Below are 26,338 nucleotides of genomic sequence, written 5' to 3' on the forward strand. Positions count from 1 at the left end.
ATGAAGCGGCGGGTCAGGGACATCTGTCCTCTCATCAATCTTAGATACATCTTTTGTTAATTTCCAATTAAACAAGGCCTCTCGCAGACGCAAATAGACTGAGATTAATTGTGTGTGTTCTACATGTTTGTGTTCCTCCATCTTGACAGTGGGGGAATAAACCAGCATTCTACCACCCTCCCAAACACCCCCCACCATACACACACACACACACGCATACACACACACCCAAACACACACACCTGCCCCCCCAAAACACAAATGTTCACATTGTGCGCTGTCACCCCCTCCATCAGGACTGACATGTGCCAGAGACACACTGTTTTATTCATTGTGAAACAGTGCTGGTCTGGAGCAGTGAGGGTTCTGCCCTGCTATCGCAGCACTGCAGCATAATAACAAAGACCATTGTAAAATATACATGTATGCTCCATCCTGGTCCTCCGGGTTGATTTTTTATATCGGACCTTTGACCGTGGTTAAATAGTTCCTGTTTATTTGTGCTGAGCTGCGATAAATCCCTCAATAACTGGTATTTATAGAAGTGTCATTTAGTGACATAGGGCGCCTGCTTTCATTTCTAAATGAACCACATTAGCAGTTTTCCCGGTGACATGTTTATTGACCCTTGTAATACATTCTCACCCTTAGACGTGCAGGCTAATTTAATGCTAAAGCATAGCTTTATGAGTGTGTGTAGAATCACCGCAGATCACGGCTACCTAATCAATCAGGCCTCGTTCAGTAAACAGAGTGCCACTCTGGAAAGCTTTTATATTTCCAAATCATTCCATTAATGAAAGTTATACACCAAGGGGAGAATCCATTCTGTTGATTTACTCCAGCAAACACTGGCATGAAAAAAACAGCTGCTTAATATCCCTCTTGAAGGCCCCACTCTCTTCTCTCAGTGTTAACAAGCCATTACTGTGAGCTATGCATCCCCCTTCCTCGGCATAAATATGACTTTTCCTCTCATCTAAACGGGCTTTAAGTTTAGTGAGGAGGCCCCTTATCTGGAGGCCAGCCCCAGTCCTGCCCCCAGGATCCTGTCTGTTCTGTGGGTCACATCTTCAGAGCCCCCTGTCTGCCTTCTCTCCTCCCTCCTATAGGTTGGAGGCGTGTGTAAGTGTGCATTTGTGTTTTGGCGGGGTGTATTAACCAGTTATTAACTTTCACACACACACACACACACACAGATAAACACACATACACTCCCAGCCCTGTGCTTGGTGCCTGGTGCCACCTGTCTTTGGTAGTCTCAGTAGTTGATATTTACAGTAAGTGCTAGACATTCATATGTGTTCTGTTTATAGCCATGCTCCTGAAAGCCTTTTTATGGGGGGGCTGGGTGCTGTACTCTGTGTGTGTGTGTGTGTGTGTTGGTGAGATCATGTCAGCCCCCTCTCTTTGGGTACTAATTGAGCTAAGTGTGTCAGACCGGATGATTAAAAAGGCCATTAAAACTGTAACAGCCTTTAGAACGGCATCACACCACACAACAAAATAATACTTCTGCTGAACATCACTATACAACGTACTGTGCTGGTTCAAAGCTCTGCACGTGTGTCCTGACGTCCCCGTCCCCTGCCCGCACTGAGCCGAGCCCCTGTCTTCTCGCTCCGCAGGTGGACCGCCAGTCCCAGTTCATCCAGGGGTACCGGGTTCTGTTCAGGCAGGCGTCGGGCCTGTCCTCCCCAGGACCCTGGCAGACCCAGGACGTCAAGGTGCCCTCGGAGCGCAGCGTGGTCCTCTCTGGCCTCAAGAAGGGGATCGTCTACGAGATCAAGGTCCGCCCCTACTTCAACGAGTTCCAAGGAATGGACAGCGAGTCGAGGACAGCCCGCACCACGGAGGAAGGTGGGTTCCCTCCTCGGAGAGCGTGTTCCGTGGAGAGGGATTGGTTCCCTCGCATATGTCTGACATGTTCCACCGTAGCGTTGCCTCAAACAGGCGGCGGTCTCGGTCACGATAAGATGGTGTCACGCACAAAGTCCTCTCCCTGCAGTGACGCTGGGGGGGGGGGGGGGGGGGGGGGGGTTCTGTGGGCGTGTCTATGTTTGTGTGTGTGTGCGCGTGTAGACCTGCCGCGCATGCTGACCTTTCTGCTGCGCTTGTTTGTTTATGATTGGTGGTGTTTTCTCTGGGTGCCATCTCATCCATCACCCTGCAGCTACAGCCTGAGCTGTGATTGGATGCCACGCTCACTTCCTGCTGCTGGGCGGATCAGTCGCCCTCAGACAGACACACGCTCTCACACGCACTCGGCAATTTCCTCCTCTCCGTTTTCAGCTCATTGATTGTTATAGAGACAGAGAGATGACACCAGCAGAACTTAGGGTACCCACAATTACACCCGTAACAACCAGCACCTCACAGGCCAATTATTATGCAGAACAGTCCGCGAAATGTACTGTACCACAGATGCACGGTTCATGCAGCCGTATACACATTTACAGCACACACAGTGTATGGTCTCTGCCCCCACCCCCTCCCCAGGCATCGTCATGGCTGCAGATAGCAGACAGTTCACATCCTATGGAGGTGACAGGCCCATTTATTTCCCTTGTCGCCCCTGAGGGACCCTATCTCCTGTGACCAGCCTGTACATGCACTGCTTTATACTGTACACCCTGTGTTGTAGCTGCCAACACATTGTACCTCACACACACACACACACACACTGACACACACACTGACTCACACACACACACACACACTGACACACACGTTGACTCACACACTGACTCACACACTGACACACACACTGACACACACACACCCTTTTTGTCCCTTAAGTCCCAGAGCTCCACCCCGTCTGTGCTGTTACCAGGACTGATACTGCTTCCTGCCTCTGGTCTACCTGCTTCCTGCTTCCTCAGACAGCTCTGCTCTATTTATATCCCAGCTCTAATGGGCCTGGGTAGCCAGCCACAGTACACCTGCAGCCAGACAGACAGACAGACAGCCACCCTGCTGCAGACAGTCAGTGTGCTGCAGACACTCACTGTGCTGCAGGCTCCTGTGAGATTAGGGGACTCCAAGCCTGCGCTGTTAGATTGATGGGGAATTGTAGTTGTGAAAGTGCTTAAAGCTGAGCGTGTCCATTAGTTAACACAATTAGAGAAGGCCCAGAGCAGGTCCGAGAGGACCCTGGGACCATGCTCTCCTATAAATAATGACTATGTCTCTGTAGGTTTGTTTAGTTTACCTGGATGTATTTTCTCACCCATGTGAGACATAGAGATCCCAGCCCCAGATGGATGATTGTAGCCTGAGCACCTTCCAGTTGACCCTCTGTCTCAGGACAGTAAAGAGCTGTCCATTTATTATGCTAAACACAGTCTCATTATGCTAAACTCACAGTCTCATTACAGAGCCGTGCTCCATCCAGTAGCCTGTTGGGATAGGGGAGGGTCAGCCCTATCTGACCAGGCCCTACCCCCGACCCCCAAGGGGAAGACCTGTGGAGGAGGCCCCCCTTGACTGCAGCTACTCTGCCCAGGGCCCAGATTACCCTCCTGCACTATTTAATATGGGAGGGTTAGGCTCCTCTGTTTAGTATGGGAGAGTTAGCTACCATTAGCCTCCAGCTCAGCTGTGTGGACGTGAGGGAGACAGGGGGGTCACATTCCTGCCAGCCATACATCACAGCGCTAATGGCTCTATTAGCACAGCCTTCAGGGCCTCTAACGACAAATGTGTATTGTTTAGCGCAAATATGCATAATAATAAGCTGCTAAATCATTCATAACATTAACTTTGAATGACATTGCCTCTGATGGCTGCCGGGTGATGTAGCGTTGTGTCACCTGTGTCTAATCCCGCCCTGCTGGGCGGGTGTGAGGGTGGGGGCTCCGAGGCAGGACGGGAGATGGGTCTCTCTCTGGGTAGATTGTCTGTAATAGGGTGAAGGCATTTGGTTTATCATTGGAGCCATTTGTCTTCTGCCATGACTGGTCCCGCTGGCCTTTCAGGGGGTCAGCATGTGACTGGCCGGCGCTGAGGGATGAGCGCAGATTTGCGGGGTGACACGTGCTGTTCTGGGAGAGCGAGGGAAGGGGCTGGTGGAGATAGGGAGGGGGCTAGTGGGGGGGAGGGGGGGGAGAGGGGGGGGAGAGGGGGGGGGGGGAGAGAGGCAGAGCAGGAGTAATTGACCTGTCAGTATTCTGCTGCGGTTTGCCTCCCCTGCCAGTCACCACGGAAATGAGAAAAACATTATTTTTAAAATGTTATTTTCACCTGGTGTTTGATGTTATTTATTTGGTTGTGTGTGCCAGGTCAGAGGAGTGCTGCTATCAGGCTGACAGCACTGCGAGGTTAATAAAACACAGGCCTCCACACTGTCTCTCCTGCCTGGCGCTAGCCCTCTATCTGTGAAGGGTTACGGCTGTATCCCTCCCCCCTGCTCCCACGCCGCTGGCTTTAGTTCCGCCTGCCAGATCGATGAAGTCAGTCGATATGTTTACCTAGCCCTTGTTTCATTTCCCCCCAAAATACATTTCTTCATATTTCCTTCACGTCTGAGAGCCTCTCATCACATAAGCCTGTTGACCTGTGCGCTGGCCAGGCTCAGCCCAAGCTGCAGTCGTATCCTGACAGAGAGATGCTGTCTGAGACGGTCTCCTCAGACATCTGCAGCAGCACTGTGGAGCAGAGGCTGGGCTTATTGAAGTCGGGTGACATGTTAAAGATAGATGTGTCAGGCCTTCCTGCTCTTCATGTAAATCCTCTCCTAATGAGCTCTTGTACCTGCGCCCACCTCTTTTATCCTTCATCTTATCCTGTGTGTGTGTGCGTGTGTGCGTGTGTGCGTGTGTGTGTGTGTGTGTGTGGGTGAACTGTGTGATGTCCTGTAATCCCCCACCACCCACTCCATGCAACCTGTTGACATGTCTTCCCTCCTCTCGTCCAGCTCCCAGTGCCCCCCCCCAGCAGGTGACGGTCCTGACGGTGGGCAGCCAGAACAGCACCTCCGTCAGCATCTCCTGGGACCCCCCTCCTCCTGACCACCAGAACGGCATCGTTCAGGAGTACAAGGCAGGTCCCGCCCTCACCCCAGGCTGCACGCGCTCAGTGCACTAACCCTTACCCAGGACAGGAGCAGTCCAAAGATTCGTCTGACCTCACGGAGGCTTTATATCATGCTGACTCTCTCTCTCTGACTCTCTCTATCTCTCTCTCTCTCTCCCCTTCAGATCTGGTGCCTGGGGAACGAGACTCGTTTCCACGTGAACAAGACCGTGGATGCTGCCATCCGCTCCGTGTTGGTGGGGGGGCTGCAGGCGGGGGTGTTGTACCGGGTGGAGGTGGCCGCCAGCACCAGTGCAGGGGTGGGGGTGAGGAGCGAGCCTCAGACCATCATCATAGGTAAGATGGGGGGAGGGGGATGGGGGGGGGTGAGTGATCTAATGACTGACGAGGAGTATAAGTATCTATTGATTAGCCATTCATTACTGTGTCGCTTCAACCGGTTAGTCCACCTATAGAATTGTATTACATTAGAGACATCTTCACTGCAATTAAGCGGTGGGGAAATAGCATCCTCTGTTATTGAGAAGAAAATGTTTACTGTTAGATAGCTGATGGCAGAAATGATTTAGTCATTAGTAACACACCAGCCCTGTACATGTGGCCCGGTTGGTCATGATTTATATGGAGAGACTGCAGATTGGGTCTGGTTTGACCCATAACTGATGGCTTGGCCTGGGCCTCTTATTTTCCCAATGTCACTACTGTAATCCATCTACTAGTCCAAGGTGTGTGTGTGTGTGTGTGTGAGAGAGAGTATTGGATCTTCTGGTCTTATTATGCTTCATGAAATAGTGCCAGGCAGACAGGTGTGAGTGAGTCTGGATTGGAGATCAATATCCAGCAGCATGTGTGCTCCTCATCTCATTGCTTCCATGCTGCGGGTCAGATAGCAGAGTGAATTACTGTAGGCCCTGAGCTAAGCAAACAGCCGCTCACCTGGGCTTTGTCGTAAGCTTTCCGGCTTTCGCCTCCCTCAGTCTCCGCATTACATTTCACAGCACACCCACAAGATGAATGTCTGACTCGCACGGTCAATATGTTCTCTAATTCACGAGGACAGGGTGTATTTTCCCTGAACCAGGCAGCCTCTGACCATATCCCGCTCTGATACCGCTTCGATTTATGGGAGCAGATGACCTGTCGGGGAGGTGTACTGTATTCTCCAGTGTTTTCTGGGATCCCCTGACTCTGATCCTCCCCCGCCCCGCCCCCCCCGCCTCCCCTGCCCACCCCCCCCGCCTCCCCCCAGGCAAGGACTTCCGAGACGTGATCATGAGCGGGAACCGTAACAACAGCATCACGGAGCAGATCACAGACGTGGTCAAGCAGCCGGCTTTCATCGCCGGGATCGGAGGGGCCTGCTGGGTCATCCTCATGGGCTTCAGCATCTGGCTGTACTGGAGGAGGAAGAAGAGGAAGGGGCTCAGCAACTACGCAGGTTAGACACACCCACACCTGCACCCCCGCACCCCCCCGCACACACACTCGTTCTCTCTAGCTCCCTTCATCCTATTATCTCAGTTGCAGCTAAGGCTGAACCGCTTGTCGTTATCCTCCACTTCTCACACGTTTTCCATATTGTTCCACGTAGTGTGAGCAGGATGTACCCCCCCCCCCACACCCACACACCCCCGATTAGAGCTGTTGCTGCTCTCCATCTTAAGGAGGTGTTTAAGACACCGGCAGCGATGAAGCTGGAAGGGCCAGCTCTCTGAACGCCAGCAGGGCTGCAGTGTCAGTGGACCAGTAGCTGTGGGGTTGCGCGAGGTTGACCCGTCCACCCACAGTGTTGTTGATGCCCGGGGTGATGGGGCATGAGTGGGCTGGCTGCACAGCTAACGCTGGTCAGTCAGGAGAGGCAGAGCTAGGCTGGAGCGGGCACATCTCACCTCCTACACCAACACACACACACACACACACACTGACATTTAAGTGTGAGAAGGGCAGCTGAACACCCCTCCCCCAGTTGATCTCTTCCCCACACCACTGTTCTGATATCTAATGAGGGTGTGGGAGGTAGGAGCTAAGACACACACATGAGACATTTGGTATCAGTCAACATGGACCTCATGACTTCACTCTATAAACAGTGTGAGGAGTTGTGTTTGGTTGTCTGGTTGTGTTCTGGTGTCTTCATATGTCACGACTTTGGCATGTCACAGCGATCCGCCCCAATGTGGTGTTGCGCAGCCAGTGAAGTAACAGCAGTCTGTTCTTCATATCTGTTTGAGTCACGCTGTTTGTTTTATGTTTTGTTTTTGTGCTTTTTTTTTGTTGGGGCCGCTGCCTCTGCATCTTTGTGGCCAATGAGCAGGCTTCTTCCTGGCCCTGTGTTATCCCCCCTCCCCCCATCCAAAGCACTGCTTACCTTCTCAGGCCTTTAACACTGGACTTCTCTGTCTTCTTGTTTTGCAGTTCAGTCCTTCACCTTCACCCCTGCAGGTACTGTTCATTTGTCCCGTCTCCTCATGCCCTATCCTTTCACAGGCCCCTCCCCTTCCTGCCCACAGGCCCCTCCCCTTCCTGCCCACAGCATTCACCAGTTCTGGTAGACCGTTCTCAGGACACGCCCAATACAGAACCAAACCAGGCCCATATCTGGACCAGATACAAGCTGCTCATTTGGTGACTCTGGTTTTGTAATTGGCGATGGCCTGAGCACAGACTCCATCCTCAGCCCCTCCCCGAGAAAACCTGCTTCCATCCTGCGCTGTGTCGTCCTGTGTTGTGTCGCCCCGTGTTGTGTTGCCCTGTGTTGTGTGTCGTGGCTGTCTGTGTTTGAATGAGCCTCCATGTTGCTGTTCTTCTCTCTGCGTGTGTCTGGCATTGCATCCATTGTGTCCCAGGTATGTTCCACCCTGTTCTGAACTCCTGTGTGTGTTGTTTGCCTTCTGCTCCGGGGCCCCATGGGGCTCCATGTCCGTGTCCCTCTGGGACCAGGATCCCATATCCTCCCCTTCAGCTGCTCTGGGCTCACTGGTGGGGGTTTCTGTAGTTTTTTGTCTTCTCTTCCTTGTTGTTCTGATCTGCGTCTCTATTCGAAACACTTCATGTCCCATGATGCTCCATGTCCTCGGATGATTTGGTCAATTGCAGTTCACTTGATAGCTGCAACAAGGTTAGCTCTTTCTGGAAGGACGTGTGTCCAGTCCCCAAAGTGGACATTGGACTGTGTCAGGCTTCCACAGGCACACAGTCACAAATCCTCGTTGAGGACAAAAGAGCGCGCGCGTGAGAGAGACATTTGGACCGTCCTCATGGATGTCTTTGAGACATGAGAATGGGAGTGTGCCGTGAGTCCACCGTGCCGTGCTGTCAGTCAGTCCGACTGAGGCGAGGCTGAGTGTGCCTGTGTCCTGTCTCTGTCAGCCACTGCAGAGGTGATTCACAGTGCTGTGGAGGCAGCCGGCCAGCACAAGGAAGATTTGATGGAATTTTTATACGCTGATTACCACCCCTACCATCCCCCCCCCCCCCCCGCCCCCTACACACACCCACACACACTCACACATACACACCACTACACCCCAGATGCTTATTAAAGGGGATTAATCTGTCTTCATATTGGAGAAAGTGCTTATCTGGAAGAAAGGAGTTCCACAGTCTCTGTTACTGCCACATCAGTCTGGCTAACATGAAAGTCCTCCTCTGCTGCCCACAAATGTGCCGGAGCACAGATAGGGACTTCAGAGGCCTCCTCGCAGCAGACCCACACACACACACACACGCCTCACACAGTCCACACACAACACACTCCACACACTTCATACACACAGACACATACTATCCACAAACACACACACACACACACTCCACACATACAAGCGCCCCTCCCTAACGCCTCCTTTTTCCGTCCCCCATGTGTAAGCAGTAGGGAGAGGGGGACGGAGAGAGAAGTCACGTCGCTTTCTGCTAGCGAAACGAAGCTTCAGTGGAGAGAGAAGGGAGGGCCCAGAGCCTGGTCCCTTTAAGATCACACTGTCAAAGACTTATGCAAATGAGCCAGTGTGGCAGGGATGAAGCTATCATTGATAATACAGTCTGTCGTTATCTGAGTAGCAGTGCTGGATAGCGAGGGGGGGTTATCATGAATGGATTTTTACTCGCTTTGTGTAACGAAACGTAAACAATAACATTAAAGCGACATTGGCATTTTAATGTTCATCAAAGGAATCATGAATTATAGAATCGTTCATCCAACTATACAATGGATACAAAAATACCATGATGGCCAACACCCTGTGTAGTTTGAGAAAGGTACAGTACATGACAGGGCAGGCAGATTCCTCTCATGGAAGATCTAGGGGATTCCAACACTGCCACCCCTTCCTCCCTAACGTCTGTCCATGTTCATGCAGCCAGAGAATCCTCTCTTCTCCTCTCTTTGGGGAAGTGTGCACCCAACACGTGTGGGCTTGTTGGGAGACCAGCTGAAGAGAGGCCGAGAGGAGAGCAGGAATGTTCATCCCTCCTCCTCCTCTCTCTCCTCCTTTCTTTAATCTCCATCTGTGGAACAAATGAGCCAAATTACCATCCGCTTCTCAACTGAACCAGGGTCCCCTCTCTCTCTATCCCCTCTCTCTTTCTTCCCCACCCCTCTCTCTTTCTTCCCCACCCCTCTCTCTTTCTTCCCCACCCCTCTCTCTTTCTTCCCCACCCCTCTCTCTTTCTTCCCCACCCCTCTCTCTTTCTTCCCCACCCCTCTCTCTTTCTTCCCCACCCCTCTCTCTTTCTTCCCCACCCCTCTCTCTTTCTTCCCCACCCCTCTCTCTTTCTTCCCCACCCCTCTCTCTTTCTTCCCCACCCCTCTCTCTTTCTTCCCCACCCCTCTCCCACTCTGTTGCATGGGGTGATTACCAAAACTCTCGCTCCCCCCCTCCCTTTGCTCTGCACATTTCCTGTGATCCATTGAAGTCCATGTTCTCAGCTCTAAAGCTTCCTTGTCATCACGCGTGTTGAACAGAGATGAAACAGATCATCCTCTCTCTTCTCCTCTCTCTTTCTCTCTTATCTATCTCTCTCTCTCTCTTTCTCTCTCCTCTCTCTCTCCCTAACTCTCTATTTCTCTCTCCTGGCTGACAAAACGGAGCGGGCCCCATCCAGAGCCCCCCTAAACAAGGGAACCCTGCTAGCATTGGCAGCGCTAACTCACTGACGTCCACTAGACGTGTCGTTCAGACTGATTAATGAGCCCACTGACTTTTCTAATCATTTTCGGGCCAAGATTTAATCACACTTCTGATGATAACTCAAGGATCAAAATAAGAGAGGCTAAGCGAGTCTTGTCTCTCATCAGGCATGCGTCCTTGGGAGGAACACATTAAGAGAGCGACGCGTGCAGAGCGCTCCGGCGTCCTCACTCACTGCTTCCTTCTTTTTAATTTTCGCCGAGAGGGATGGACATGCAGGTCCATGGTCCTCTCTTAAAGAATCCATTAGTATCCACCTCGTCTGCCAGGACACATGACCTTGGGTAGCACTTTATAATAACTGTACACAAGGACAGCGGCACCGTCTCTCTCTATCTCTGTCTATCTCTCTCTATCTCTTTCTTTCTCTCTTTCTCTCTCTCATGTTGTTGTGTAACCTTTGGAAATAAACCTTGGTGTGATGTCATGTAAAATGTCTGAAAATTCAACAGATTGCTTTGTTCTCTCTCTCTCTCCCCCTCCCTCCCTCCCTCCCTCCCTCCCTCCCTCCCTCCCTCCCTCCCTCCCTCCCTCCCTCCCTCCCTCCCTCCCTCCCACCCTCTCCGCACTCACAGTGACGTTCCAGCGAGTCGACGGAGGTCTGATGAGCAATGGCAGGTGAGCGTGCGGTCCATCAGGGACAAGCTGCCCTTCCACCCAGACACAAACAATAGCAGGCCTATTATCCCTGTGCCAATCAAACACTCGCTGCTCCCTGCATGCACACGCCACTTTACACCCATGGCACACTCGCGGTGTACATCCACAACAGTACACATGACCGTTCCAGCACATCCACGCATCCTCCTCCAAGCAGCTTCTTTTCTTAGCTTCAAGTCTTCACGATATTCACTTTTAGTGACCACTCAGCTCCTCAACAGTAACCATGTCATCTGCAACTGCAAGGCGAGCCTTCCCCCATGCAGATAGGTGACGGATGAATCTATAGATAACCGATACGTGTGAACGCACGTGTGTGTGTATGTTGCGTGCAGACCAGAGTGTAAACATTCCCAACACATCTCCGTTCACGCATCGATACATGCAGCCATAAATCTCCCCAACGGAATTAGCAGAAACAATTTAAGCAGAGAAAGCTTTTATTTTATCATTTATCTTGCGCTGCTAGTTCCAGGGGCCCCAGCAGCCCCCTGGAGTGATAAATCTGCCTGTCACCTTGCGCGGGCGGCAGGGATCCTAGCACATGTAATAATGTAAAAATAATTACCCAGGAGAGAGGTGTGGAGCGTACCCCTCCTGCCCCCACAGACAGTCTGCTCTTTCTCTTTACCCCCCCCCCCCTCTGCTTTCTTCTCCTCCCCCCCTTCTCTCTCTCCTTCTCTCCTCCTCTCTCTCTCTTTCTCTCCCCGTCTTTCTCGACATCCACCTATATCTCTCTACGATGTGTGTCACATTGGGTGTTTGTGAAGGGGGTCTGGACTTGGGGTTGGGGTTCATCTCAGCGACACCAGTTACGGAGGCTTTGTGGGGTAATCCAGCCTACCAGACAGCTACAGCTTCAGCACACCTGACTTCTCAAATCCCCACGGGATGGGAATCACTCTGTCTCATCTTCAAGCTGCGTTGGGCACCCTGTGTGCTCATGGCTGGCTGTCTGGAGGTGTCTCTTTCTTCCTGTGTTTACTAAGTCTGAATACAGCTGTGTTTTCATTTTCTTTTAGCATGTGTGTGAGTGTGTGTGTGTGTGTGTGTGTGAGTGTGTGTGTGTGCTCGCCTGCCGGCGTGCGTGCCTGTCCATATTTCTGCGGGCCCTGCCAGCAAGCACTCAAAGAATTAGCCACACCACTTGCCATGCCTTTTCTCATCCGTTTTTTGCTGTAGTGTTTTTCCTTCAATTTTCCACATAAATGCCTCTGATTCTCATGCCGGTGGAGGGGCTGGAGGTGTCCCTGTCTCTGGGTTCCTCCCATCTGCAAGCTGGAGGGGGATGTGGCAGCACAGCAGGTTGGAGCCGGGAGTTGTGTGTCTCTCTTAACGTAAATCTCTCCCTGTTGGGTCTCTGGGCTGCCATCCGAGCCCAGATGTTGCAGCCTCCCCATCTGCCTAGAGAGAGCAGCAGAGGATCACAGGGAAGTGTGTTCATTCGTTATGTGGGATGTTTATCGCATTAATTAGACAATAGCAAATGAAGCTACGTCTGTTTCCCGGCTCCTCATTGGCTGCTGCCAAATTGGCCTGACTGAACAATTACACTTAATCGATCACAGAATAAATGATTCAAGGAAGATGAATTGGTTGCAGATTGGTGAAACCTGGATGGTATGTCTGGCTCCTCTGTAGAAATTGATAGAAGACGATGAAGTCTTTCTTTCTCGCGTTGGCAGAAAGATGGTCATTATGAGTCTAACAACTTCCTATACCGCCATTCATCCATATTTTTTTATTTATTATAAAATATATATATACATATTTTTTTTTATTTTTTTTTTATATTGATATATAAAGAAAAAGGGAGAGGGTTTAGTCATGACTGTTGATACGGAGATTCCTGTACACTGCTAGACCGAGAAATACCACTCCGACAGAGGAATCTCTGTGCACAGTATGCAGATCTAAGAGGGAAATGTGTTTCCAACATGCCCTAAGTGTAATTTAATGTGCCATCTTTTAGTGTGAGTTGTAGTCTCACTAGCCAGAGTGTGGACCCATAAACTCTCCTGATTTATGGAGTTGTTTTGGGATGAATATCTCTCTGCTGGCTTGTTTATGACTCATCTTGCATCAGACATCTTGGCCGGTATTTCAGGTTTGCTACCTTTCACAACACCAGGCAAGCCTGAAAAAAAATGGCCCCAAATCTAATCTTATCAGCCAAGGCTGCAATACATTTGGAGGTCTACTGGGATTCAAAGTTTCATGTCAAGTTGTTGGAAGACGCATTACCCTTTTCCCCCTCCGAGTCATGGCCCCCATATAACAGATATAGCCAATCACCATCACTCTAATTCTAATTATCTTCTATGGGAATGTGTTGCTAAGTTCTAAATTCAGGACATGGACAGGACAGGACTTTACAGTATGAACTCCTCGTCTCCCAAATCCTTGGTGGTCTGGGTTTGGTGTGGTGCAGGGTGGGGCGAGGAGGTGCAGGGTGGGGCGAGGAGGCGCAGGGTGGGGCGAGGAGGCGCAGGGTGGGGCGAGGAGGTGCAGGGTGGGGCGAGGAGCTGCAGGGTGGGGTGAGGAGGTGCAGGGTGGGGGAGGAGGCGCAGGGTGGGGTGAGGAGGTGCAGGGTTGGGGAGGAGGTGCAGGTTGGGGCGAGGAGGTGCAGGGTGGGGTTAGGAGCTGCAGGGTGGGGCGAGGAGGTGCAGGGTGGGGGGAAGAGGCGCAGGGTGGGGTGAGGAGGTGCAGGGTGGGTGAGGAGGCGCAGGGTGGGTGAGGAGGCGCAGGGTGGGTGAGGAGGCGCAGGGTGGGGCGAGGAGGTGCAGGGTGGGGCGAGGAGCGCAGGGTGGGGCGAGGAGGCGCAGGGTGGGGGAGGAGGCGCAGGGTGGGGGGAAGAGGCGCAGGGTGGGGTGAGGAGGTGCAGGGTGGGTGAGGAGGCGCAGGGTGGGTGAGGAGGCGCAGGGTGGGTGAGGAGGCGCAGGGTGGGGCGAGGAGGTGCAGGGTGGGGCGAGGAGGCGCAGGGTGGGGCGAGGAGGCGCAGGGTGGGGGAGGAGGTGCAGGGTGGGGCGAGGAGGTGCAGGGTGGGGTTAGGAGCTGCAGGGTGGGGCGAGGAGGTGCAGGGTGGGGTTAGGAGCTGCAGGGTGGGGTGAGGAGGTGCAGGGTGGGGGAGGAGGCGCAGGGTGGGGCGAGGAGGTGCAGGGTGGGGTTAGGAGCTGCAGGGTGGGGTGAGGAGGTGCAGGGTGGGGGAGGAGGTGCAGGGTGGGGTTAGGAGCTGCAGGGTGGGGCGAGGAGGTGCAGGGTGGGGTTAGGAGCTGCAGGGTGGGGTGAGGAGGTGCAGGGTGGGGTGAGGAGGTGCAGGGTTATCCGCCAGAGCTGTGAGACTAGTAATGAGGGAGAGATGGAACTATATTTTATATTGAGACAGGAGCTTCTCTCTCTCCAAACCTCTGTTTCACGGTCTCTCTCTCCCTCTATCTTTCTCATCCTTTTGTCATCTGGCAGGAAACTCTGAGCTGACAGATGTTGAGCGGGAGAGAGGAAGGAGGGAGGGATGAAATGAGGAGGTGTGTGGGGAGAAGGAGAATGGGGTTAGGAAGAGATTGATGCTGAGTGAGCGAGGGAGGGAGGGAGAGAGGGAAAGAATGAAGGGAGTGGGGGAATGTGGCAGTGAGAAACGGTGGGGTGGGTTGGGGGTTTGGGATGGGGGCGAGGGCGGCTAGATGTATTACCCTGTGAGAAGTGCACACGTCTGATGCACAGCCATCAATTTGAAAACCTCTTCTCCCCCCAGGGCCTGTTTTGGCATTCAGGAACCATGGTGAGGGCTCTTAGCTTGTCAAGGCCTCCTTCTGTAGCCCTGCCCTTCATGTATACCCCCCCCCCCCACACACACACACACACAAACACACACACACATACCACTAGCCACAACCCCAAGCTCTTCTCATTAGAACCAGTGGCTGAGGAAGACGTGAGCTCCTGCTCCTGTTCCAGCACCATGTACATATCCTGAGCCTTCCCCCTCTCCCCCTGGTGCCATGTCACCTCCCTAGAGCAGAAGGGCCTTTTGTCTGGAAAAGCAGCCAGACAGGCAGGCAGGACGGCAAGAAGGGAGTCAGACAGACAGACAGACGAGCAGGCGGGAAACAGACAAACAGACAGACAAACAGGCAGGCAGGCTAGCCATCGCCCGGGGTGCTAGTTGGACCTCAACAATCTGATATCTCAGGGGCGAGAGAGAGAGAGAAAGAGAGAGAGAGAGGCCGCACAGGAGGCCCCAGACCCACTAACCCAGGTCACCTCACTTCTTCCTTGACGCGTGAGCGTTAACTGTGCTGTCACCTCACAGCACGATGCTCTCGGTTTTATATTCCGCATGAGCAAGAAACTCTGTCCCTCCTTAAATATTTTCACAAACTCATTTCCATTGCACTTTAAATCCCTCCCTATTGTCAGTGTAAGAATGGAGCCGAACGGGTAATGTAACGGAATCACACACGCACAAAGGAACCCGGCTTCGCCTCGCACTCTCATCTACCTCCGACGGTGTTGCCGTGGTAACGAGCCCCAGACGTGACTGTACAGTAAAGTGGCCCTAATGCCCTCCCAGCAGTCACCCATGACAGGTTAAAGTCTTAATGGTCGCTTTTTATGGACCCCCCCCCCTCCAGGAGGGAGGGACACGCAACACCTGTTAAATGGAGCCAGTCCCCCCATCACCCTCCGGCATCACACAAGTGGGTTTGTGGAGGGAGGATGGCTGTGAAAACACAGCCAAGCACAGGATGAATGTGCGAGTGCGTAGGAGTGGCGGTACATACATGCTTGTGTGTGTGTGTGTGTGTCAGTACAGTGTATGTGTGGGGTGTGTGTCAGTAGTGCGCGGGATGGTTGTGCGTTTCAGAGAGAGCATGACAAAGGCACAGCAGGGATGTGAGGAGTTGTGTCGCCTGGAGGAATTCTAACTTGAGGAGGAAAGACACATGCGTACATGCTTCCCCCATATCTTAGAAACATGTCATTAGCACCTGAGGCTGCACACATACACAAACACACCCCTCACACACACCCACACACACACTTACATTACAACATATGTTTGATCCCATGCCGAGGCGTGGACTCCCCACTGATTCCCGTCATGTTTATTTATTTAAAATGTTGTTCTAATCGGCAAACGTGAAGGTTTCATGAATCAAGAGCATGTCCCTCATAATTAGTACTACATGAGGGGTTTGCTAGTGGTTATAGGGAGGGGGGGGGTGCAAAAAAACATATTAGCATGTGATTGACTATGATGCTTGCATTTGTGTTTGTGTGTGTAACATGAGGCATGGTTTCTCTCCTCAGTCGACCTGGCCTGCTGAATGCCAGTGACCCGCCCTACCCCTGGCTGGCTGACTCCTGGCCCGCCACCAGCCTGCCTGTCAACAGCAGCTCAGGCGGGCCCAACGACCTCGCTAACTTTGGCCGTGGAGGTGAGTGAGGGGCCGCCCTCGGGGGCTGCTGAGCTGGGGGGGAGATGTATGACTGTATGGGGGACATGAGATAACGGATGGAGGCTGGAGATGGTGCTTTGCTCCCTGCTGTTCCTCTCCTCTGTATTCATCATGTCCCCCCCGCGCCGCCAGCCCCTGCCCTGTAGATGTATACCTGTGTGGATATTGCATACGCGTGTTTGGATATACATTTATATATCACATCAGAACGATGCCTGGACGCCATAGCGACGGGCCCCCGCGCTGTCATCCGCTGAGTAATGGTAAACAGTCCAGCCTGGTGTCACAGCCCATACCTCAGCGAGGGAGGGATGGAGGGAGGGAGGGGGACTGAGAGAGCGATGGATGGGGAAGGAGGGCTGTTTGAAAAGATGGTCCTGGGCAGCCAGTCGTGAAGGACAGGCGCAGCTCGGCTGGCGCAGATGCGGACGCTTCCACTGTGGCTGTACATCATCTCCCCTTCAGTGGGCGCACAGACCATACACTACACATGCTACACACACTCACACACTCACACACACACACACACATGCAGAGTGGCAGGATTATCCCTCATGGGTGGAGGAGGAGAAGAAAGGGGAGGAGAGGAGAAAGGGAGCCACATAGGACGAAGCGAGAGGAGAGGAGATGAGAGGAGCGGGGCCCCCAAGGTTGCTCTCCGGGCTGGAATGCATGAATAAGTTGGGCTGAATATGTTAAACGTTGGATGTGACGAGCCGGCCTGGTGGCCGGGTCCTCTGGGACTCTGGGTGTGTGAAGCCCGGGTCACACTGACCAGCTGCATAATGAGACACTGCTCTTAGCTAATCTCCTGTGAAGACCAGCCTTGTTCATCAAGGCTGCCTATCCCTGATTACCCGCCTGCTTTTATTCAAACACTCAGAGGTCGCAGGTGAAGAGTATAGGTAGATCCCTTGGAAGCCGAGTACTTGTGAACGCTCCCTCTCATCCCTCCCTCCCCCAGATCTCCCCAGTGGCCAGGGGGATAAGACAGGCACCATGCTGTCTGAAGGAGCCATCTACAGCAGTATTGATTTCACCACCAAGGCCAGCTACAACAGCCCCAGCCAGGCATCCCAGGCCACCCCCTACGCCACCACCCAGATCCTCCACTCCAGCAGCATCCAGGAGCTGGCTGTGGACCTGCCAGAGGCACAGTGGAAGGCCTCTGTCCAGGCCAAGCAGGAGATGGCCAACCTGGGCTACTCCTTACCTGACAAGAACTCCTGCAACAACAGTAAGTCCTGAAGCTGAAGTGTGTTTTTGACGAGTGAGAAGGATGAATGTTTGCGTTTGGTGAGTGAGGAGGATGAATTTTTGCGTTTGGTGAGTGAGGAGGATGAATGTTTGCGTTTGGTGAGTGAGGAGGATGAATGTTTGCGTTTGGTGAGTGAGGAGGATGAATGTTTGCGTTTGGTGAGTGAGGAGGATGAATTTTTGCGTTTGGTGAGTGAGGAGGATGAATGTTTGCGTTTGGTGAGTGAGGAGGATGAATGTGTGGGTTTTAGGAAGAATTAAAAACAGCCATTGATATTTGTCATATGAGCCCACAATGAACTTTCTGTACAGTTCATGTACATTCTTCAACACTATTTCACAATGTGTCTGAAGCGGTTAGGCTCTGCTGTCACTGCAGAACGGGGTCTGTTCCAAAGGACATGCGTACATCATCTCTTGGTCACTTTCTCAAGTTATCTAAACACCCTGAGATGGGCTGGTGTTGACAGTCTGGAGTTTCTTCTGGTGTCAGATTTTGTCTCCTTCATCCCTCACTCCCTGAGTAATTACCCATCCACTTTAACACTGCTAATATTTAAGAAAATAATCCTGCTCAATTAGAAAAGGATTTGATGATAGATTTTATAGTTTCTCACTTTTAAGACTAATGAGTGTTCTCAGGCGATGCTGCTTATACATATTTATGATCTCATACCTCAAAGGTTTAAAATAGATTAATTATATACTTTAACATTTTTTCCCCTAATGTAATCTAGAATATAATTTCCCGAACCTCTCTGGCTTGGCTTTATAAAGTAAAATGTTATTATATTCCTGAACAAATATATTAAATAAATGACATAAATGGGGCAGTAAATTACATTAAACTGCTGCTTTTGGATTTTATCGTTCCACTTCATAGATTAAGAACAATTTGGAACTTTCCCCAAAGTATTACAAGGAAATAACTTTGTTTCAATATCAAAGCAGCATCAAGTTTACGGACCAAGTTTTTTGAATGAGAGACTGAATGAGAGGGTGTGTGGTTGAGAGGAGGGATGCACCAAATCCAGATTTTTGGGGTTCAGACAAATACTGAATTCACTGGTTAAGATTCAGACGAATCCGAAACCGAATACCGAATCCTACTCCCAAAAGATAGTGATGAAGAAAGTGTTTTGTCCGTCTCTTCATAAACGGAGTGACTAAGTTCAGTTGAGTTCTGGATTTTAATATGTATTTATCAATCTGCAGATTGGGAGAGAAAACCAGACCTCTGACAATAAATGACAACACAACATCAGGCTTAGGTCTCAATCAAGTCTCTCTCCGCTCTGAAGGACAGAGGACCATCTTTTATAGGGCACAAGAATGTAAACATAGATAGTGACAGTCAGGCAGTAATGACGCTACAACAGTCTCAGAGAAAGAGATTCACAGCTCCCAACACATGACCACTCAGACTAAAGAGTTCATAGTTGGAGCTCTCCTTGTAGTCATGACAAGGAACATTTAGCCAGTACTTTCTCCTGATCTCAAACATCTATTAACCCTGACACATAGACACAATCTACTCTTATTAATAGCAAGCTTACATGAGAACATACTAACTAATATCCAATGACTAGTTCTCTTGATTAGTGAACAATGTAAGCACACAGGAAATCAACATTTCTTCCACAATAGCAACATTATGGCAGAAAGAAAACAACTTTTTTGACAATTACCATATGCTAATGTTTATTTATGTCTATCAAGATCCAATCAATATCCAAAATATTAGCCTTTTCCATTTCTTGAATTTCTTTCAGAGGTTTTAAACGCATGTTTTAACAGCGGAGATGTTGTGTATTGTTTAGTGTCCTTGCCACCACGAGACATATCGGCATTGCAAATTGAACATGTAGCTCAACTTGAATCGCCTTCTTATGACTGAAAGTACTGCCAAAAAACACTTTTCTGCTCACAAGTTCCATTTTCACTTTCTCTCAGCCTACTGCATTGACCGGTCCACCTACGTAAACACCTTCCCGTCATTAACGGCAGCGTCCTTATGTCAACCAGTATAGCGCGTGTAGTGCAAGCGTAGGGTTAGGTTCGATGGGGAAAAAATTCTACGGTTCGCCCGAAACGAAACCCCCTCCAAAAACCCAATATTAGGCCGAATCCGAAACTGAATCCTGGATTGGGTGCATCCCTAGTTGAGAGGAGCGTGAAGGGATGAGGATGAGTGAATGACTGAGAGTGATGTCACCACTTGCCTGATGCTCTAACTGCATGTCTTGCATGTGCTTGTGCTGTCACCTGCCACCTGACCCCTGACACCACTGTTGTTTTTTTACCCCTTTAACCCAACTAGCACTCCTTTTCATTCCTGACTACCGATTGGCCGAGGGAATGTCTAATAGAATGCCCCACAACCAATCACAAGATTTCAGCACCACCAGCTCTCACAACAGCTCCGAGCGCAGTGGCAGTCTCTCAGGTTGGTCCCCCCAGGAGCAGGGCTATGAGACTCGTCTCTCCTCCCTTCCTTCTCTCCTCCTTCCTTCTCTCCTCCTTCCTTCCTTCCCTTCTTCCTTCTCTCTCCTCCTTCCTTCTCTCTCTCCTCTTTCCACGTTCCTCTCCTTCTCTTCATTTTCAGTCTGACTCTTTGGTACAACTCAGAATCTCAAAGGAATATTGATTGATTGACCTGGCGATTGCTTTATTGGTCTGATCTATGTGCATGTGCAAATCCCCAAATCTGAGAGGGACTTTATATTAACACGCTCCCGCCCCCACGCCTCCTTTTTCCCCCATGATGCTTTGCTCCTGTTGTCAGGGCTCCCTGTTAATTTCAGCTTTATGAAGACACACCTCCACAACGCTGCTGTAGTTGTTGGAAATGTGAAGCGTTAGGGAAGTAACCTACAGTAGTACTACAGCACAGCACTCTGCGCCAGCCTCTGATGTTCTTCCTAAAGCAGTAGATGTCTATCATGTCTTTGTCTTGCTGTCTGAGGCAGCAATCTGAGAGCCAATGGAAGCAGATGCAAATGGGCCTCTTGAACAGGGCTGGGGTGGTGCCTTGTAAGAGCATGCATGCACCCGCACACTCTCCCCCTCAAAGACACACACGCACACACACACACGCGCACGCACACAAACCATCTGAAACGCTTGGCTGGGTAAAGTGGTGAGAGTAGGCCTCCCTTTCCTCTGATCTTCTAATAGTAGCTGCCTACAGTAAAACTCATGTACTGAGAATTACAATGTCATTTATAGGACACTGAGGACACTGGGCCCTTAGCTTGGCTGCCTCCCCTCCTCGCCCTTCTATAATCTCGTTACAACCCACTGCCTTAACTGGTCTAATGGAACTAGTTCCTCCTTTAAGAGCCTGGCATCTGAACTGACCACGCCTGCTCAACAGAGGCAGAGATTTGACCACAGGCAGGGTAGAGTCCAGCTGGACTGTATTACTGGACCAGCTGAGGGGTGCGTGGAGGCTGTCTCTATATCAAGAGGAAGGAGGGAGAGGGAGGAGAGGAGGGAGGAGAGGAGCATAGAGTGAGATGCCCAGAGTCAGTGAGGACACAGATGGGAAACAGATAGGGTCATCTTATTAGTACTTCCTGCACAGACGGGAAACCAGAGAACCACAGTCTCTAGATAAACTAACATGTGTATTTCATTTGGAGGCCTCTGGATATTTTTCATTGCTAATTTCAGTGACTCGTGTCTTAAAATGTTATACTAATTAGATTTACCTGAATACAGGAATTCTACTGAAATTTCCCCTTCCACTTACTATTGCATGGTAACTTTAAAAAGATATGATTACGGGCTACAAATGTACAATGCCTGTTTCTGTTTTCAGTTTGTTTTCTATTTCTACTTGTGGTGGTTCATTCTATAGCATGTGACACCTTATGGAGTCTTTAGAACAAAAAACCTTTCAGAATAACCAAAACCTGACCTGTCAAATGTATCACTTCAGTGTCTAAATATTGTGATTCTATGTGGAAGACAAGAAAAACTCACTGTCTGAAGTGAGGACGTTCCTGTTCAGAGTAGGCTCAGAGGAGAAGCAGAGGAATAATGAGCACCATGTTTAAGGAGGAGAGGGGGAGGAAGGGGGGAGAGAGGGAGGTGTAGCAGAGGGATGAAGAAGAGCAGAAATAGTGCAGCTCTCAAAGCAACTGCTGGAGGATCATTTCCACTGGGGGTGGACGGCTGCTCATTAGGTGGAGGAGGAGAGGAGGAGAGAACATGAAGGAAGAGGAGGGCAGAAAGGAAAGACCCAGAGAAGATGCAGCTGCACCGCTGCACTTGTCTCTGAAACAGGAAGTGACTGGTGATCCCAGTGGGACTTCATCTCTTCCTGCCCCGGGTGGCCGTCTCCTGGACTCTCCGTTTGTGGCCGTGCCTCAGAACTGCCTCAGAACTGCCTCAGAACTGACGCACCCAATAAAAACAGAGGCAGCTCAAGCCTTCAGCAGCCCTACAGTTAACGTCTGGGAGTGTCCAAACCCCAGCTATAAATACTGAACTCCACATCTATATATAAGGGCACGGCAGGGTTTGAAGAGTCTGTTTGTCATGGGGACGGTTGGGGTGTGTAACTCTTAGCCCTTTTAGTATTATTCCTGTGTGTGGCCGCTCCACTTCAGTGTCAGCCATCCTTCCTTTAAAGAAGCTCATTTACAATATGGATTTGTGATCCAGAGTGGGGAAGGGTCTTGATTGAGCGATCGCGCCCGCTCTGCCATTTATTGGGGAAAGCTAAGCCCAGAGGAAGGGTTGGGAAACACAATCACTTTCAGACTTTCCACTGCAGAGTCACCCGCCCTGGGCCTGACTGCTGTTGTTTTATTACTCACATATTTATTAATTGTATCCCACCCCCCTCCTTTTCCTTCACTTCCACCCTCCCCCGCTTTCTTATTTGCTAACAATGGTGAGATGCTACTGTCTTCCATTTCTCAAGAGGCATCTGTTGGCAGAACGCTCTTCGAGAGAAGGATGTGACCGTCTTGCACCGTGCGACCCTCCCCTGTAAACCCCGCCGTGCCTCCCGCTACGTTCAGGCCCGTCCTCCTTTTCAAAGACCTGGAGCTCATATCGAGCCGTGTCAGGGCAAGGCCAGAATATTAGAGGACATGATTTGACATGGCCGAGGACGAGGGGTTCTCTGAAGAGAGCCTCTCTTGTGGTGGAGGCAGAAGTGATTACAGGCCTTTGGCAGGGAGGGTTTAACCAACAGATGACAGATACAAATGTACACAACGGAACCTCCCTGGGGTGGTTTGTGCTAGCCGGTGTGGCTGGCCAGCCCTGCTCGCTCGGGGGATTTTTCTGGATTGAGATGTGAGCTGTCCCTTGGCAGGCAAACAGTGGAGCCTGCCGCTAATGCATTCCGAGGGCAGATTTTAGACACCCATTCGGAAATATACAGTAGTGTAAGTTTCTTAAAAATTCATAAAACGAAAGTTATAGTATTGTACATTTTTTGTTGAACTATTTATTTCTCTAAAAGCAGAGATGTTGGCTGTGATTTGCAAAGGAAGTAGAAGCACTGTGATGTGGAGGCTTAGCAATGTAGCACCTGAGGACATGGTCCAGAGCTGCTGTATCGGCCGGCTGAACACAGCGAGCCAAATGATTCCAGTGGAAGTGTGAGGTCACATCACATGTGGCTTGGGACAGGAAGGGGCTCCACCACAGTCCCCAAATCAGATTCTGGGGCCCCGGCTTCCCTGGCAGGTTTATAAAGATGGATGGGCAGGGGAAGGGGGTGACTGGGGTTCAGGAGATATGAGGGGAAATGGATAGGGGGGCGAAGGTAGAGGGGCTCTCTGGTGTAATAAAATAAATGAAAGTGTGATAGACTCTCAGTGATTCCATTAGCACCTCATAGTCAGACACCCACTCAGCCCATTCCTTATGGTGATCAGAGGAGAGAGATGTTTCATTGTGAACCGCAACCCTTGGGTGGAAAGGGGGGGGGGAGACAAAGGTCCGCTTTACTGCTGCTAACTCCTGTTTCTATGGAGATTAGAGGCTTTTCAGCCAATCAATCAACAGAATGGTGCTTTTTCAGCAGTTGGCCTTGAGACACTGTGTTTGCTGAAAGGCAGGAGCACATTGAAGAGGAACGGGTTTGAGAATGTACGTGTTTTTACCAGGAGATGCTTGGATTCTCTTGTAGAATACATCAACATTTACAGTAACTTCATATTGATTTTGTTTGCAAAATCTATTTGCAACTTGGAGACAGTAAATCGTTTCCCTTTGCCACCCCAGTTATGCAGTAAATTGATTTTAGTTGATAATTCCATTCTGTACGTGGTACGAGTCCCTCTCTGTAACTCTCTTTCTTCCTGTCTCTCTCTCTCCCCGTCTTCCTGTCTTCTTAGGTGGTAAGGGAGGCAAGAAGAAGAAAACCAAGGCTAGCACCAAGCCCACCAAGGCAAACGGCACCAACTGGGCCCACGTGCCCCTGCCCCCTCCGCCCATCCACCCCCTCCCTGGCACCGACATGGACCACTACCCCAACGAGCACCTCGAAGGGGGAGGGTACGTCTGCCTCACGCACCACCTGATGGATCAACACCACCACACTCTGACTCTCTGGCTCTCCCTCATCCTCCACAATGCTGGAATAGACCCCCCCCCCACCACCACCTCCCCCGCCCCCGCAGCCCTGTAGCTACTTGTGTCCTATTGTTAAAAGACAATAGTGATTTCAATGCAGAACAGTCCAGAGTTCAAGGAGATCCTGCTGTGTTTATCAGACCTGAATTGTCCTTCTCTAGACTGGCTGACTAATTACTCTGATGCATCTGGCAGAAACCTGTATGTGTGTGTGTACGTGTGTGTGTACGTGTGTGTGTGTGTACGTGTGTGTGTGTGTGTACTTGTGTGTGTGTACGTGTGTGTGTGTGTATGTGTGTGTGTACGTGTGTGTGTGTGTGTGTGTGTACTTGTGTGTGTGTACGTGTGTGTGTACGTGTGTGTGTACGTGTGTGTGTGTACGTGTGTGTGTGTACATGTGTGTGTGTGTGTGTGTGTACTTGTGTGTGTGTACGTGTGTGTGTGTACGTGTGTACGTGTGTGTGTGTGTGTTTGCGCATGCACGATATGTGTGCACACACATAGACGCAGATGGTTGCAGATCAGTCTGGTCTGCTGATCCAGACTTTATCTGAGGAAAACTTCCTGAGAGCAGAGAACATTGTTTCAGCTGCTGCCTCCTGGGGATGAGGGGACAGACAGGCAGATGGGATCAGATCACTTACCAGGCTGCTCGGTCTGACTCGCCCATAACTCTCACTGAGAGAGGGGGAGAGAGGGGGAGAGAGAGAGCTTGGAAAGAAAGTCAAGGAGAGAAAACGAGATAAAGAGCGTGTGAGAAAGTTTGCTTGAGAGAGATTGCGAGGGAGAGTTCGAGGCAGGGGGAGAGATTGAGAAATCTAAACTGGAACAACAAACATCTTGGACTCTCATGTGGAGGGTCTAGTTTTTCTTTCCAAACATCTTTATCGCCAGTGGACTGCCAGTTAAGCCTGTGTCTATCCAGCCTGGAATGTCCAGGGTGAGTATAACGAAATGTCAAGGCTGTTATGGAGTGCGTACACGCATACACACGCAGGGAAATCAGCTCATTGAGTTGAGTGTGTGCCTCCGTGGTTTAGATGTGCTGTCCTCCCTCTCTCGTTTCCAATCTGGGAGAGTCATCTGCTTTAATAGGCTATCTGGCACATGAGCGGGCCTCACTGTAAATCTGAGCCTGCTCTTAATGACGGCAGATTAAAACGGTTATGTCCCATGGAGTGTGCGCTGACAAATTCCTTTAATGAACATTTTCTTTACGAGCAGTATTATTTCAGCATGTATAAGCACAGTTAAGGGAGGCTTCCTGCTCCGCGCCACTCAAGCTTTTAACATCAGAGAGTCCTTTCCCCAAGTTTGTCAAGGTCACACCCCGCCGTGGTCCGAATAAGAGATGAGGGTGGACTCTGCGTCGCTGTTTGACAAGCCTCCCCCTCTCTCTCCCTCTCTCTCCCCTGCCTCCCCTCCCCCAGGTATGAGAGCGACGGCTGGGGCCCGCCCATGCCCATGCAGACCTACCTCCACCAGGGCCTGGAGGACGAGCTGGAGGAGGAGGACGAGAGAGTCCCCACGCCGCCCATCCGGGGCGTGGCCTCCTCCCCGGCCGCGGTGTCCTTCGGCCAGCAGTCCACAGCCACCCTCACCCCCTCCCCCCGCGAGGAGATGCAGCCCATGCTCCAGGCCCACCTGGACGAGCTGACCAGAGCGTACCAACTGGACATGGCCAAACAGACATGGTACGGTCCGACCAGGGCACTGCAGCACTCTAATGTGACACCTCTGCTCTCGATATCACTTAGTTCTCCAGGATTCCCACTCCCCCGCATTTGTATGTTTTTATTCATGCGTTATGTCAACGGTGTAGTCACGCATTGCGCAATGTGGCCGCGCACATTAATCATCTCATTTTAATGGGGCCTGCTGCCTCCTACACAAGTTGTCTTTCTGCTCTCTCTGAGAGGAAAACAACGTCAGGAATACTCGCTTAGGCTCCACACCGAGCTGCGAATCCCACTGTTGTGGTGCTCACTCAAGGAAGAAAAAGCCCATGCTTCATCCTGCCTGACAGAGAGAGAGAGAGAGAGAGAGAGAGAGAGAGAGAGAGAGAGAGAGAGAGAGAGAGAGAGAGAGAGAGAGAGAGAGAGAGAGAGAGAGAGAGAGAGAGAGAGAGAGAGAGAGAGA

The 26,338-nt window shown here is 51.0% G+C and overlaps 1 protein-coding gene across 1 annotated transcript in view; it reads left to right on the forward strand.

Moving 5' to 3' along the window:
• The window catches only part of robo2 (roundabout, axon guidance receptor, homolog 2 (Drosophila)), a 264,425-nt gene that overhangs the window by 226,399 nt on the left and 11,688 nt on the right, over positions 1-26,338 (forward strand). The window contains 11 exon segments of the mRNA XM_084674013.1: positions 1,629-1,860; positions 4,916-5,040; positions 5,199-5,370; positions 6,284-6,472; positions 7,450-7,476; positions 10,799-10,841; positions 16,194-16,321; positions 17,307-17,579; positions 19,920-20,045; positions 23,962-24,121; positions 25,630-25,893. Coding sequence (XP_084530139.1) covers positions 1,629-1,860; positions 4,916-5,040; positions 5,199-5,370; positions 6,284-6,472; positions 7,450-7,476; positions 10,799-10,841; positions 16,194-16,321; positions 17,307-17,579; positions 19,920-20,045; positions 23,962-24,121; positions 25,630-25,893 — 1,739 coding nt within the window.

The sequence above is a fragment of the Hypomesus nipponensis genome, chromosome 15, assembly GCF_054491055.1.
Source record: "Hypomesus nipponensis isolate SF chromosome 15, ASM5449105v1, whole genome shotgun sequence".
NCBI lineage: Eukaryota > Metazoa > Chordata > Actinopteri > Osmeriformes > Osmeridae > Hypomesus > Hypomesus nipponensis.